We start from the raw sequence: 14,287 nt of genomic DNA on the forward strand, positions 1-14,287 counted from the left end.
TTATGCTGGCTATATCTCTTCTATACTTTTTGAGATATTACATTTTTTATGCAATTTTTTTTGCCCATTGAAATGAATGGAGTACATTATCAGTGTGGCCACTGATTTTGCGTGTCGGGGTTAGCTGTGTTTTAACTCAGTGAGATGAGCAGCTGCTCTCATAGCAGGAGGCCCGGGTTGAAATCCCGCTTATGGCAACATTTTTTTCAGTTAACAGTTAAACTTTTTTCAACACAAATTTCTGTTTTTCACCTCTTTTCAACACAAATTTCAGCTTTTTAAGCTGTTTTCAGCAGAAACTTCAGCTTTGTTACCTCTTGTCAGCAGAAATTCTGCTGATTCACCTCTTTTCAGTGCAACGTTCTGCTTCTTTATCTCTTTTAAGCAAAATTTTCAGTTTCTTGGCCCATTTTCAGCGAAATTTTCAGTGTGTTCATCTCTTTTTAGCAGAAAGTTCTACAAGTTCACCTCTTTTTAGCAAAATGTTTTACTTTCTTCACCTCTTTTTGGAAAAAATTTCAAAAAGTTCACCTCTTTTCAGCAGAATTTTCAGCTTTTTCACCTCTTATCAGCACAAATCTCAGCCTCTTCTGCTCATTTTAGCAGAATTGTCAGTTTCTCCATCTCTTTTCAGTTTCTGGAGAACCACTTTGGCTCAGTGACATGAGTAGCCGCCTTGAGACCAGACCAAACTTCAGCTTCTTCAGCTCTTTTCAGCAGATTGTTCTCCTTCTTCTGCTGTTTTCAGATTCCACTACAAGGCATTCACACTGCATTTTTGCAGGAAATGCAACTTTTTCTAGTTTCCTTAAGTCCTCTCAAGACAGTAAATACATTTGTCAAGATGTCAAACCTTTCCTGTACTTTTTTTTTTTTTTGACATTTTGTGCATGCACAGATGACACTTGTGTGTCCCTTTGAGCAATACATCAATCAGTGGTGCAGCTGTATCACAGGAGACTCCATTCAGTTGAGAACCTTCCGAGGGATGCGTTAGGTATGCTGCTGCTCTTCAAAGGTTCCTTTAAGAACAACAAGGTGGCTGTTCATAGTATTTCTTATTATGTGGAATCATTACAACTTTTTTTCTTGAAAATTAACTAATCTCTCATCAATTTAAAGGTCCAGATGAAATTTAATAGAGCTTTTATTAATGCCACGGATGGAACCGGTATGTTGCCTTTAGCCTTTAACAAGGTAAGCTAAAATGTTTGTTTTTCAGTGTTACAGTGTAAAATTAATGCATTATACATGTACTCTGGTATTGTTTCCCCTGCAGAGACCTGGGAGCACTGCTTCTTTACAGCCCAGTGAACTATCCAGGTTTGAAAACCATCATACTGCAAACCCTGTCACCCTGCAAGCTGTCCACTGTCTTCAGCCAGGCAACAAAGCCAGAGATGAAAATGGATGGCGCTTGTCATCAGCTCCAGACCCAAGGAACGGAGGAGGTGAATGAGCCTTTTGCACAAGCCTAACAATTCTGTGCTGAGCTGGGATTTGACAGTGCACTGAATCAAATACAGGATGTTCTAGACGGCTTATCAACAGAGAAAAAACAAAATTCTTTTCCCACAGTCAGGATGAGCTGGAGCTGCAGTAACTATAGAAGCAGAAATAGATCAAATGGTATTAAAAATAAATGGCATTGAGCATGCATATGATTGCTTTAGCTTTAGATGGATCTGGTTCTGTCCAAAATACCATCAGCAGCCACATGTAGTGTCTTGTTTGTTAAATCTGTCAAACTGCCTGCAGGATTGTCATGCAGGAAAACAGGAAAAGATTATTACTTCTATATGTACCTATGTGTTTTATGACAGTTTGGTATTGAAAAATAAAAGAAAGAAGATATTATGCAGGAAAACTATAAGTCTGTGGTTACACTGACTTGTTTTCTTCTTTTCCAGTTTTAGAACAAGCTGAACTGAAGTGAAAGGGAAATTTATTTTGTTGGCTGATTTTCTTTAAGAACGCCAATGAGCATATTGTATATGTTACACTTGAAGATAAAGTGGTTGCACCCACAGCTTTTTCTGACACTTTATAGAGTGACCTAAAATTTTCTACCAATGAACACTTCTTTGATAACAAGGAATAGATAGGTAACTGAACCCATGGCACTGAACCTGCTCACAGTGTTGTGTGTCTCTACAGAAATTCCCCAGTTTAGAGAACCTGGTTCCCATCAGACACTGCATCCTGCAAAGGTGAAAACTGTCATTCTGAAGTCTGAGAAACTACATCCAAAACCCCCTGTGGAGGGTAGAGACAGGTACCCTATACACAGTGATACAAAAATACAGACAGGCCCAGACACACACACACTCTCTCTCTTTCTCTCTCTCTTCACTGTGCGTGTCAGTTTACAGGTTGATGAGTACATGAGAGCTGAGCACTCAGTGTTGGTGTATATTGGCACATATTGTCTCTGCCCTGGGGATGCATACTTGTCTATTAATGAGGCACAGCTACCTTCCACGCACAAACCTGTAATCTGGCTAAATTGTAAAGGTGAAATATTTATCATGATATACGATCCTAAACCCACCGGAAGGCAACTTTAAAACCTGTAATTTATAAATTGTAGATATGGTTAATTATGTGTCATTTTAAATGCACCACTGCTGTTTATTTTGATGTTATTTTATTTTTTTACTTTTCCATCATCGAGTACTTCAATAACGTGCCTTGGCAGTAATATGGATTGCAAACATATTAACCAGGATGAAAGCTTTCATGAAAAAGTTTACTATTTAATTAGAATTTCCTTTTCACAAGGAACCCACAGTGGTTAATATCAAATGACAAAACCACATACTTACAAAGAATTCAATGCCTTCTGTGTGCAGTACACAGTAAAGTATATGGTTCTACTTTCAGGTCCGCCACCACCAAGTCACCCCATGAAGCCCTGCCTAAACTGAAAGAGCACTCTGTGAACTGCTCTGGGCAGGCAAGTATGTGCATGTAGCTGCTTTCATGTAAACATGCACTTCAGCACTGTCTCAACTTGACAACACTAGTGCACTGTATAATTTTATCTTTCTGCTTCAGATGTTTTTCTTATCTTGGTAAGCTAATGGATATTATTCATCCTCTTTTCAGGCAGCATGCCCCTGGTAAATGTTGACTTAAAGTTACTTTTATTAAAGGGTTTGTTTGTTTTTTACTGGAAATGACACAGGCATCTCCCAAAAGATAATAAGACGATGTACAAGAGGCATCATTGTGAAAAAATATTTCTCAGCTTTTATTTACATTTGAGCAAAAAGTGTCATGTCCAGAATTATTCATTCCCTTCTCAATAATCAATAGAAATGCCTTTATTGGTTATTACATCAATCAAACACTTCCTATGATTGCAGACCAATTATAGGAATAATTGCTCTGCACACTGAAATTTGGAAGCAAGACCACAAAGTTGTGAAAGTAAAGAAAACAAGAAAGAAGAAGAACAGACGATGTAGGAACACTATGTACACGATGTAGACCTCATAATAAAATATAGTTAATAATAAATAAGGGTGGAAGGGCTATGGAGATTAAGGGATGGAGACTGCACATCTCTTGGTGTTCCCCTGGATAAGCTGGAGGAGGCGTCTGGGGAGAGGGAGATCTGGGCTTCTCTGCTTAGGCTGCTGCCCCCGTGACCCGGCCCCGGATAAAGCGGAAGAAGATGGATGGATGGATAGATGGATTGCACATCTGCCGAAATATTGCACAGGAGGAGCAGAATATTGTACGGAAGAAAAAGGAAACTCACAAACGCACACACACACACACAAATAGTAATAATAATAAATAGCAAGTAGCATCAACAGAATAATTGTAAGAAACTCTCAGTTTGCATTTATGTTCCTGACAGCCCACGGGAAGAAGCTGTTCTTTAGTCTGTTGGTTTTGCACCTAATGGATCTGAACCTTTTTCCAGAGGGCAGGATGTTGAGTAGATGGTGGTTAGGATGGAGGCGGTCTTTTACGATTGCCCTTGCTATTGAGGAATATCTAGTGTTGGCATTGGAGTCCAGGGTGGAGGGTCAGTTTTTATCTTGCTGAAGTCCATGACCACTTCCTTGGTTTTCCTGGTGTTGAGAGTTAGGTTATTGTAGTCACACCACTCTCTTAGATGTTGGATCTCATCTCTGTAGGCGGTATCATCATCGTCAGTGATGAGTTCCATCAGAGTGGTGTCATCTGCAAATTATATGATGGTGTTGCAGGGAAGTCTAAGTTTATCAGCTTGGCTATGAGGATGTCTGGGATGATGGTATTAAAGGCCGAGCGCAAATCAATGAAGAACATCCTTAATGAAATCCTAGGAATATCCAGAGTGGAGGGCAGTGGAAATTGCATCCTCGGTGGACCAGTTTGCCTTATAGGCCTTGTAGGCAAACTGGTGGGGGTCGAAGCTAGGTGGGAGGCAGTCCTTTATGTACTTTAGGACCAGCTTCTCAAAGCACTTAGCAACTACTGGAGTCAGTGCAATGGGTATGTGGTCATTTATTGTGATTAGGTTACCTGGTCCATTGGCTGAAAAACACCCCCATTAGGTTCCCACCCCCATGTTTGGCAGTGGGGATGGTGTTCTTTGGGTGTTCTCTTTCTTTTCTTTTTACCCCAAATGAAGGAAACATCATCGTGACCAAACAATTCCGTTTTTATTTCATCTGACCAGAAGTCTTCTTCTTTATCCAGATGAGCATTTGCAAAGGCCAAGCAAGTTTTTGTGTGCCTTATCTGGAGAAGGGGCGTCCTCGTTGGTCTACATCCATGAAACCCAGCAGTGTGCAGTATCTGTTGGACTGTCTGCCTTGAGGAATTGCCACCAGCAGAGCCCAGATTCACCAGGATGGCCTTGGTGGTGATCCTTGGATTCTTTTTCACCTCTCTCACTATCCTCCTGGCCAGCACAGGTGTTACTTTTGGCTTCTGACCACGTCCTCTAAGATTTTCCACAGTGCGGAACATCTTGTATTTTTTTAATAATACTTTCCACTGTAACCACTGTAACTTGAAAACATTTAGATATGGCCTTGTAGCTCTTTCCTGACTTGTAAACAGCCACAATGCGCAGCTGGAGGTCATCACTGAGCTCCTTTCTCCTAGCCATGACTTTCCACCAGTGTTGGTCAAGTTACTTGAAAAAAGTAATCAGTAACAAAAAGTAATCCCGTTACTTTACTGATTACTTATTTTCAAAAGTAATTAATTACTTAGTTACTTTTTAAAAACAAAATTTACAACCTGAATAGGTGATAAAGCGATAGATCTTTCAGTCCAATTCTACTTTTTCTGCATAATCCGTCATACAAAATGTAATCAAATGGAAAAGTCTCTTTTTAAAACTTGTTTTATTAGTTTTAATCTTTTAACTTTATGCATCAAGCAAAAAATTTAATTATATGCAACATTCTCTGACTGGAAGAAATTTGTTTAACATTTAAACCTATTTTCTGCACATTCCAGCACATAAAGTAAAATATTTTTTTGTGTTTACACTCAGTCTTTCAAATAGATGCAAGTGAAACACAGCAGAAAATAAATAAAATCAAAGACTCAGCAGTCCTGTTGCTCTATTTTCACCTGTATAGCAGGCGGATGTTTGCCCTGGTCTAGGTGTACCGCAGTGGTCAGTGGAAGAATCCGCGAGTTTGTCTGTGAATTTCCCATAGACCCTGTCACTACCCGATCTGTACCGGAAACCCGATCGGTACCCCGCATGCGCGAAAGGTGTCTACTTCCGGTCGAAGCGTTTTACGATAGTTACGGGTCAGAGTATCTGTTAAGATGTTAAGAATAATAAGTATCTCTTAAAATGTTTCCAATAATGAAACATTTCAATATAATGTAGACAAAAACGAAAAATAAAAAGATAGTTACGGCTCAGGACTCCCGATCCTTACTGCGCATGTGCAAAGTCAGACCGTACAAATCGGTTCTACCCGATCCGTACTGCGCATGTGCAGGGGTTTTCTTCTTCTTCTGTTCATTTAATGGCAGTTTACTCCCCAGTGTACGAGGATACCGCCACCTGCTGACCGAGCGAATGAACCCTATTGTAAACTGAATTGGCGTCATTACAAACGTGTGTTAAATTTGATTTAGTGATAGTCAAGTGTGTTTATGCTTGTCTGTGTGGAGAGGATTGATTGGAAGTGATGGATTGATGGATGATGATGTCTGCTATCACTGTCAATTGTCAGTAAACACTTCATCTGGCTGATGAATCTTCACGTGACATATTACAAAGTCTGTATTATTAACTCTGTAATTAGGCGCCATTCGTCTTATTTTACGGCGCTGTTGTTCAATCGGGGAACGCTCTCTGTTGAGGAGAAAAGCATGAATTTGTTTGTATATGGATTATCCATTGTTTAAATGTCCCGGTAGTTGAAAAGGAGGCAGAGCTGTTGAGAAATGCTAGGAGCTAACTGGGCACTAACCGTATCATTCAAATATATTGAATGTCGCAATGTTGGCAAAGAGAGGAAGTGACGTAAGATTTGCGCATGAGGGGTACCGATCGGGTTTCGGGCACCGATCGGGTAGCGACAGACCCTGTGCACGAGAAAATGCTAACTTCCTGGTTTGTAGGGTTGTACATTTCCGGTAGCTTTACTTTGCGCTACTGCGAAGATATACTCCAAAATCATGTCCAAAACTCGAAAACGGAAAGATTGCGTTAAGTTACAAAGAGCAGAAGGTGGGAACACTCACCACTGTTGTGTCATAAAAAACTAATGATCAATTTTGACGTTTAAAGAGTTTAGATCGATCAGTTGTTTACATCACTCAACACAAGCAGAACTGCATTACAAAATCAGAAGACACATCGTCCACATTCAGAAGCACATCTCTGTATAGTGACTGGTCTTATGATTTAAACAGGCAAATGTTCAGCATTCAAACTACAGGTGAAGAATAGTCAAACCAGATGTTTCCCCCGTTATGTCGATATCAGCTAGTCAAGTACACACCTACACAGCACGTTAACAAGCCGTGAAAAAAAACCACACAAAAAATGAATGATTGCTGGTAATGGTTTCTATACATTAGTATATACGAAGGGTATGTTGTGACTTACCTTCAAAATTACAGTGGTCCCTCGCTATAACGCGGTTCACCTTTCACCTCGCTGTTTCGCAGATTTTTTAGTGCAAGATTGCATACTTTTTGGTTTTTTTACATCACATTGTGTCCTGCGTCCTGATCGCTGCAGACGATCTCCTCCGTGACGTCTCTACTGTGCAGTACAGAATCGCTGCATCGATCGCTAGCAGCGTGACTCTGAAGTGCAGTACTGTATTTCCACGATGTCGACGAAACGTTTTGCACCGTCAAAAAATAAAATTGGCTACTTGATTTCACCTATCGCTGGTTATTTTTAGAACACAACACCCGCGATAAACGAGGGACCGCTGTTTACAGATACTGACAAATATAACATTTGAATCCCTTTTCTCTTTTGCTCTGAGGCGTGGGGGAAAAATATCGACAAGTCGATGAACATCATTTACAGATATATTGGGTAAATGCCCAAGACATCTATAGAAATGTAAATCGCCGCTTGATTCATTCATTTGCTTAACTTGTTTTGGACCGTAAACAAGGCGCGAATAGGACACCGGAAACAAAGCTCCCCACAGGAGTTTCCGCACCGGAAGTAGCATCGGCACACAACTGTTGCCACGAATGTCACACTCGCTTACGTCATTGTCATGAGACACTATCGCAAAAATATCACGGTTTTAGTTACGCAGTAACGCAGCATGCTTACAGGAAAGTAACAGTAATCTAATTACCTTTTTTGCAATAGTAATCCCTTTACTCGTTACTTGAAAAAAGTAATCGGATTACAGTAACGCGTTACTGCCCATCTCTGCTGTCCACAAACCAACTGCAGAGAGATGCTGTTTTTCACCTGTTGAGTTGATTAAAACAGCTGTTAATCCAGGTAATTAGGATGTTTTAGAACAGCTTGGACTATTTGGAATGGTATAGAACTTTGGATTTTCTCAGAGACAGGGACAGTTTGTGAAAGGTATTAATAATTCTGGACATGACACTTTTTGCTCAAATGTAAATAAAAGCTGAGAAATGTTGTTTTTTTTTAATCCACAATGCCTCTTGTACATCGTCTTATTATCTTTTGGGAGCCACCTATGTGTTTCCAGTCACACACAAAAAACTTGCTGGTTGAATAAACTTAACTTTAAGTTAAAATTTGCCAGGGGTATGAATAATTATGGGCTTGACTGTATTAGCAGCTCATTAGTAGCTGCTCATTAGTAGTAACTCCTTAAGGAATCTTAAAGAGTTACTAAAGAATAGAGTAAAAAGGGAATTACATCGTTACATTAGACTAGTCTTTCAAACAAGGCTCCAGTGTTTCCCTGGTTTCTGCTGGATGTGTAAATAAGGGTTTGCTAGCAAGCTTAGTGTACACTGTGCAGTATCAGTCACTTGCTTGATTTCTTATGACTATAGGAGCTGTGCTACCAGTGTATGCAGTGGACCCAAAGAAATGTCCCAGTGTACCTGAGGGGACAGCAGCAGGCAGATGAGAGAGCACTGGAGAAACTCCTATTTCTTAAACAACAAGAGAGGAATGAGCAGTACATGGAGGAAGAACAGGTGGGAGCACGTGTACACTTCAACTGCCATAAAGCAACATTTACATCCATTAACTTGATCTTTTCCCAGAGGTAAAACTTGACGAAAGACACTGGTGCTCATCCTCTGAGAAACATTTAATTTCTCAGCAACACATGCAATGGTTCAGTAAGACAATATAATCTGCACTGAAGCGTCAACCAAATAATGGACGTAGCATCATCACGGTGACTGAAAACATGGCGTTGGTTCGGTCAGGCCACAAAGTCTCAAGTCACACAGCTCAGTCACACTGTCAATCATATGAGCACATAACCAGACTCGGCAGTACTGTCTTTATTCTGTTACACGTACAATTAACAACACATGGGATCTAACTAATGCAAAACCAATACACTACCAGTACCGAATACAGCACTTATAGACATACATGAGTTGATCAGTGCAGTCCTTTATTTTAAGAGTGTCCCAGGTTATTTAAAGTTTTTAATATACTTAAAGAAATAGATATTCTCTTTTTGAATTTTATATTGTGACTTTTTTTTAAAGTTGTAGTTCACTTGAGAGTATCTTAGGAACCATTGTTTGTGGTCAAAAACAAAACCATGTCTCCATTCAAAAAATGGGATGTGAGAGCTGAAACTTGTCATGTTATGCCGCTGTTACATGTCACAGCAAGTTAAAACGTCAGTCGTACCTTTGGAAAAATTGACCAGAATTCTCTAACCACTTCTCATTCCTTTATATTTTGATAGGAAAATGGAAAATAGCTACATTATGCAAGTATGTGCACATGACACTGCATTTGTGTAACCATGGACTTCAGCACTGTCTCACCTTGACTGTTCTAGATACACTTCTGCTTCTGCTTTGGTGTTTTTTCCCGTTAGTAACCTTATTGTTTTCATCCACTTTCACTACTCACATGACATCGTTTTCAGGCAGTAGATTTAAAAAAAATAATAAATACTACCTGTTTAGACAGAGACGATTAATTCATAATAATAATAACACATAGTTGGATATTATCATTTCTATGAAGATATTCCCTCAAAAGTTACCAAGAATAAACGGAGTGAAAAGAGAGCTGCACTGGACCAGTTTATCACTATGCAACTCTGGTTCTGTTTTATGTGTAAATAATGGATTGTTAGTATGCCTGATTCATTGACACATGCACAAACAAACATGAAAATACAGTACATAAGGCAAAAACAGAGTTTATACAAATCTAACAAGCTTAAAAGTCAATATTTGATCAATTGACCACATTTGTTCTCTATTCCCCACAGCTTGAACTCTCGTAGGCAAGCTTTGTTGTCATTTCTGTAAGAAGTCTCTAGTCTTCCTGAAGAACACTCAACATTCTCCTTTGGATCTTGGCTGGCTTTTGTTCTCTTCTCTGTCAAGATGATCCCACACTGCTTCTGATCAATGACAGCCATACTGAGATGAAATGTTGAGGACATGTTGAACCGTCAGTAACTGCAGCTGTTTTTGCTGCTGTTAGCTGTTGCTTACTGGTGTTAATGAAACCTTCTTTGAAGTGAACGTAACTTTATTGAACTGTGACACATGACGTAAACTGTTATGCGAGAATTTAGTTATACTGTTTATGAGAGGGAACTCTTGATATATGACTGACAGCGGTTGCTTGTCTCTATGTGTGTTGGTGTGATCCCCATGAAGGACTGGCCAGCTGTGCAGCTAGCATAATGTTAGCTTATAACCAGCCTTTTCATTGCCCAAGCACTATTTTATGCCTGTTTTCTTTGGTATTTTCATAGATTAATGCTTGAACGATTCAAAGGTCAGTGATAAGGGACTCAGCAAATGACAAAACATTCCTGTGATAATGGTTAGGCACAACGGCTGACTAAAAATGAGTGAAAAAGCAGACAATTACATACTCAGAAATAATGGAGAACTGTTGTTTAAGAACAACAAATAAGAAAAATTAAGAAGAATCACACACACACACACACACACACACACACACACACACACACACACACACACACACACACACACACACACACACACAACATATCACAATGTTGCTAACAATATATTTAGGAATCCAAAAAGTCATCTTAAGTTAATTTGGTGAGTTTGATATGTTTTGCTTATAATGTTTTTATTATTATTCTGTTTTGTTGTTTTTCTTTTCATTATGGACTTTCTGATAAGGCTTTTTTGTTTTGGTTTTTCTGGTAGGTGAAACTGAAAGAACGGCGTGAAAGAGCGAAGCAGGTGGCTTCATTCAACCTGCAAATGTCAGAGAAGGAGCTGACTCAGCTTCCTGTGAATTCTGTAAGATAAATGAAAACTGTGATTATTCCCACTTTCCCATAACCATTTACATCACAGTTTTGGTCATTCGCAGTTACTGTTCAAGTTTCGTGTGAAATGACTCAGTGAACAGTGACTAGCGATTTTAACCAGATGACGTCATGACTCATTTATAAAATGTAATTTATTTCGATCATGTAAGCAATATAAACGTGCATCAAGCAAAGCATGGTATTAAAATTTAGACCACACTCTGGGTTTTCTGTAGAATTCCTTCATCTTCCTGGCTCGGCCACTCACGCCTCCCAGGAGTATCCAGCAGCATCGTTACATGAACGAGCTTCAGATTCAAATAGACAGACGACAGAAATTCAAGGCTCAAGAAGAACAGGAACGTCGTGTCACGGAGTGTTTAGACCAGCTACATCTGACTAAGGGGTGTGTAAAGGTGCCACAAGCCAGATGTTTCAAATAATCATATGTTGTGATCACAAATATATCATGTAATATTTACCTGTATGATTTAGAGTAGCTTTGCAGCAAGCTCAGCAACTCCAACGTAAACGGGAAAAGGCTAAGCAATACAAGAGAGCTCTGGACACCCAGGCAAGTCAAGTTACTTTCAAACTTGACACAAAGGCACAAATTCTTGCTAAGAATTGTGTTCAGTCGCATAGTCTTGGTAGCGAATTTGGAATGAATTCAGCGCAAGCAATTATCGGTATTAAACTAATGTACCATATTAAATTTTTTTTCCATAGTCCATAAACGGTTAGAAAAAAAGTTACAAAAACTCATGGGTGAGGCTTTGGACCTCTAAACACAGCACGCAAAAATTATAGGGAGAATGTAGGGAAACTGTCCAGAAAAGTAGTTTTCACGTTTTTGTCATGTGACCATCTGCGTTCAGTCTAAAATCTAAAGTCAGACTGTTAATTTGCCCTTAGATGTCTGAAATGAAGTGTGCAGAACCTCCAGATTGCCACCCTGACAGCTCCTCGTTCAGTCGCTGTGAGACAGCAGCGTGCAAAGCAGAAAGCCGCGAAAAGGCACAGAAGGTCACCATCCCTCCATAACAGTTTAACATTTCACTGTTAGCCTCATCATACTGCAACAACAACATTAGTCATACTTGCTCTGTGCGTATTCGGTCCATTGTTGTATTAAAACTGCTAAGTGTGATGCGTTTCACACTGACAGATCTTCCAGGTAAATTTTAGTGCTGCTACCAAGAGAACGAAAGAACTGCACAACCATCAGGCACAGCTGGAGAAGGAAAAGGAGATGTTGAGACGCAATAAAATGGAGTAAGTAAAGGCAAATAAAAGAAATGGACCAAAAAGAACATGTAAGGAAAAAGATGACATAATAACTGTGAAACGTACTTTCTTCTTCTCGTGGTTTCGTTTCTGTCCAGGCTAATGCACGATCGTATCAAACGCTTTGAGAAGATGCAGGACATCAGCAAGTCACTAGAGCAAGACTGGAGTCGCAGTGTGAAGCACAAATACCAGCATGAGGAAGACGAGAGGCGCTTTCGGAGGTGTGCGGGGGCAGGATCACTCTAACTTTTATAGTTAGTCAAAATTTTGGACAATCTGCACAGAAAATACAGCACTTGTTTGAACATTGATGTGATTACTGACACTGATCTTCTAAGAGCCTCTGGACCTCTAATGAATCAGAGTCCAATATTTACTCTTTTTTTAGCCCTATTTTTGAGTCTTACTGCGTCCTGGGGGACATATTTACCTCTTTAGCTGCTTGATGCTCCTCTTTGTTCGCCAGATAGTCACTAAATCTATGTCTGTTGTCTATTTCTGTCCAGTCTTTTTCACTATATACACAAATATATTAAAGTTGATGTCTGATTCATGATACACATATGAGAAAGAAAGTACACCTTCTTTCAATTCTAAGGTTTTATGTATCAGCACATAATACATTTGGTCCTGGAGGTTATGAAATTATTTCAGTATATTCAGATGAACAGCACATATCCTCCTAAAACCAAGAAATTCATTCTCGGGGGACAGAAGCGTGAGACCTCCATACGTGATGGCACCCACAGTCGATTGTGGCTCCCTGCTCCCCTGCCATTGATTTAAATAAATAATATTTACGCTGGTGGCCAAATTATTACATAAAACAGTTATTAGGCAATCAGGTTTTTGGAAATGTTAGAGCTCAAAAACTGCAGTAAGGTGTTTGTATCTGAAGGCAGGTTAAAATCTGAAAGCTTTCCTCAATGTATCTGTGTACATGGCATGACTCAGATACCCTAGTAACCAGACATACTGGGTCATTTTCATAGCAAGTTCAATAAATTAAGCTTCTTCAAGATTAGGCAATCGGTCAAAGTAACAAATGATGGAAAACATTAATCACTTTGTGAATCTTCAGAATTTGTGAAGTGGAGTCAGACATATTCTGGTAAGGGATGAGGCAGAGAATTACATTATAGCACGAATCGAGTAAAAGTTAGGATTTTCAAACTATTTATTTTGATTTATATCAGCGGTCCCCAACCTTTTTTGCGCCAGTTTTGAAATAATCATTCCACACACAAATCACAAATCTCTACAATAGAAAAAAATAGATGTCACATATTCTCCTTTACATTTCTTTTCACATTTCAAGCTTTAACTGTTTCTCCTTTAATTATGTCGCACCCAGACTGGAAAATAAATTCTGGAAAATGGTAGCAAGTGGACACATGTACTAGTTTCTCTGATTTTTTTCCCCTCACAGTCTCAACTTGAACATGTCCATCATTCAAAATACAGCTCATAATAATTCTGTCTCCCTGTGGTTAGGTCTGCTGGTCTCCTCCTGGTTGATAAGCTTGCAGAGTACAAGCGATGTAGCCAGTGTAAGAGGAGAACCACCAACTATGGAGAGACCAACATCTGGAAAGACTCTCATTACCTGTCTGGTACACAGTTCATGATCTGAGAACATGAATGTGAATAAACAACCAAACCTCAACTTATTGTGTGATGATCACCTAAACAAAAATTACCAGGTTATGTACAGTGGTGTGAAAAAGTCATCACCCCCTTCCTGATTTCCTATTTTTGTATGTTTGTCACACTTAAATGTTTCAGATCATCAAACAGATTTAAATATTAGACAAACATAACACAAGTAAACACAAAAGGTGATTTGACTAGGCCACTCCAACATCTTTATTTAGTTTTTCCTAAGAAATTCAGAGATGGACTTGCTGGTGTGTTTGGGATCATTGTCCTGCTGCACAACCCAAGTGCGCTTCAGCTTGAGGTTACGAAGAGACGGTCAGACATTTTCCTTCTGGATGTTTTGGTAGAAAGCCAGAATTCCTGCTTCCATTTGCCACAGCAGGTCTTCCAGGTCCTGA

At 39.4% G+C, this 14,287-nt stretch overlaps 1 protein-coding gene across 1 annotated transcript; it reads left to right on the top strand.

The window, feature by feature from the left end:
• Positions 1 to 953: 953 nt before the first annotated feature.
• Positions 954 to 13,863, top strand: LOC146393938 (coiled-coil domain-containing protein 81-like). Its single transcript, XM_084924703.1, has 13 exons — positions 954 to 1,038; positions 1,123 to 1,197; positions 1,280 to 1,451; positions 2,158 to 2,275; positions 2,884 to 2,956; positions 8,491 to 8,637; positions 10,834 to 10,929; positions 11,177 to 11,346; positions 11,436 to 11,514; positions 11,856 to 11,966; positions 12,109 to 12,215; positions 12,326 to 12,451; positions 13,725 to 13,863. Exons 1-13 carry the CDS (start codon positions 1,000 to 1,002, stop codon positions 13,861 to 13,863), a joined length of 1,452 nt encoding a protein of 483 aa, XP_084780829.1. The 5' UTR covers positions 954 to 999.
• The last annotated feature ends 424 nt before the right edge of the window (positions 13,864 to 14,287 follow it).

Source organism: Perissodus microlepis, chromosome 1 (assembly GCF_051167445.1).
Source record: "Perissodus microlepis isolate ML-2025 ecotype Zambia chromosome 1, ASM5116744v1, whole genome shotgun sequence".
NCBI lineage: Eukaryota > Metazoa > Chordata > Actinopteri > Cichliformes > Cichlidae > Perissodus > Perissodus microlepis.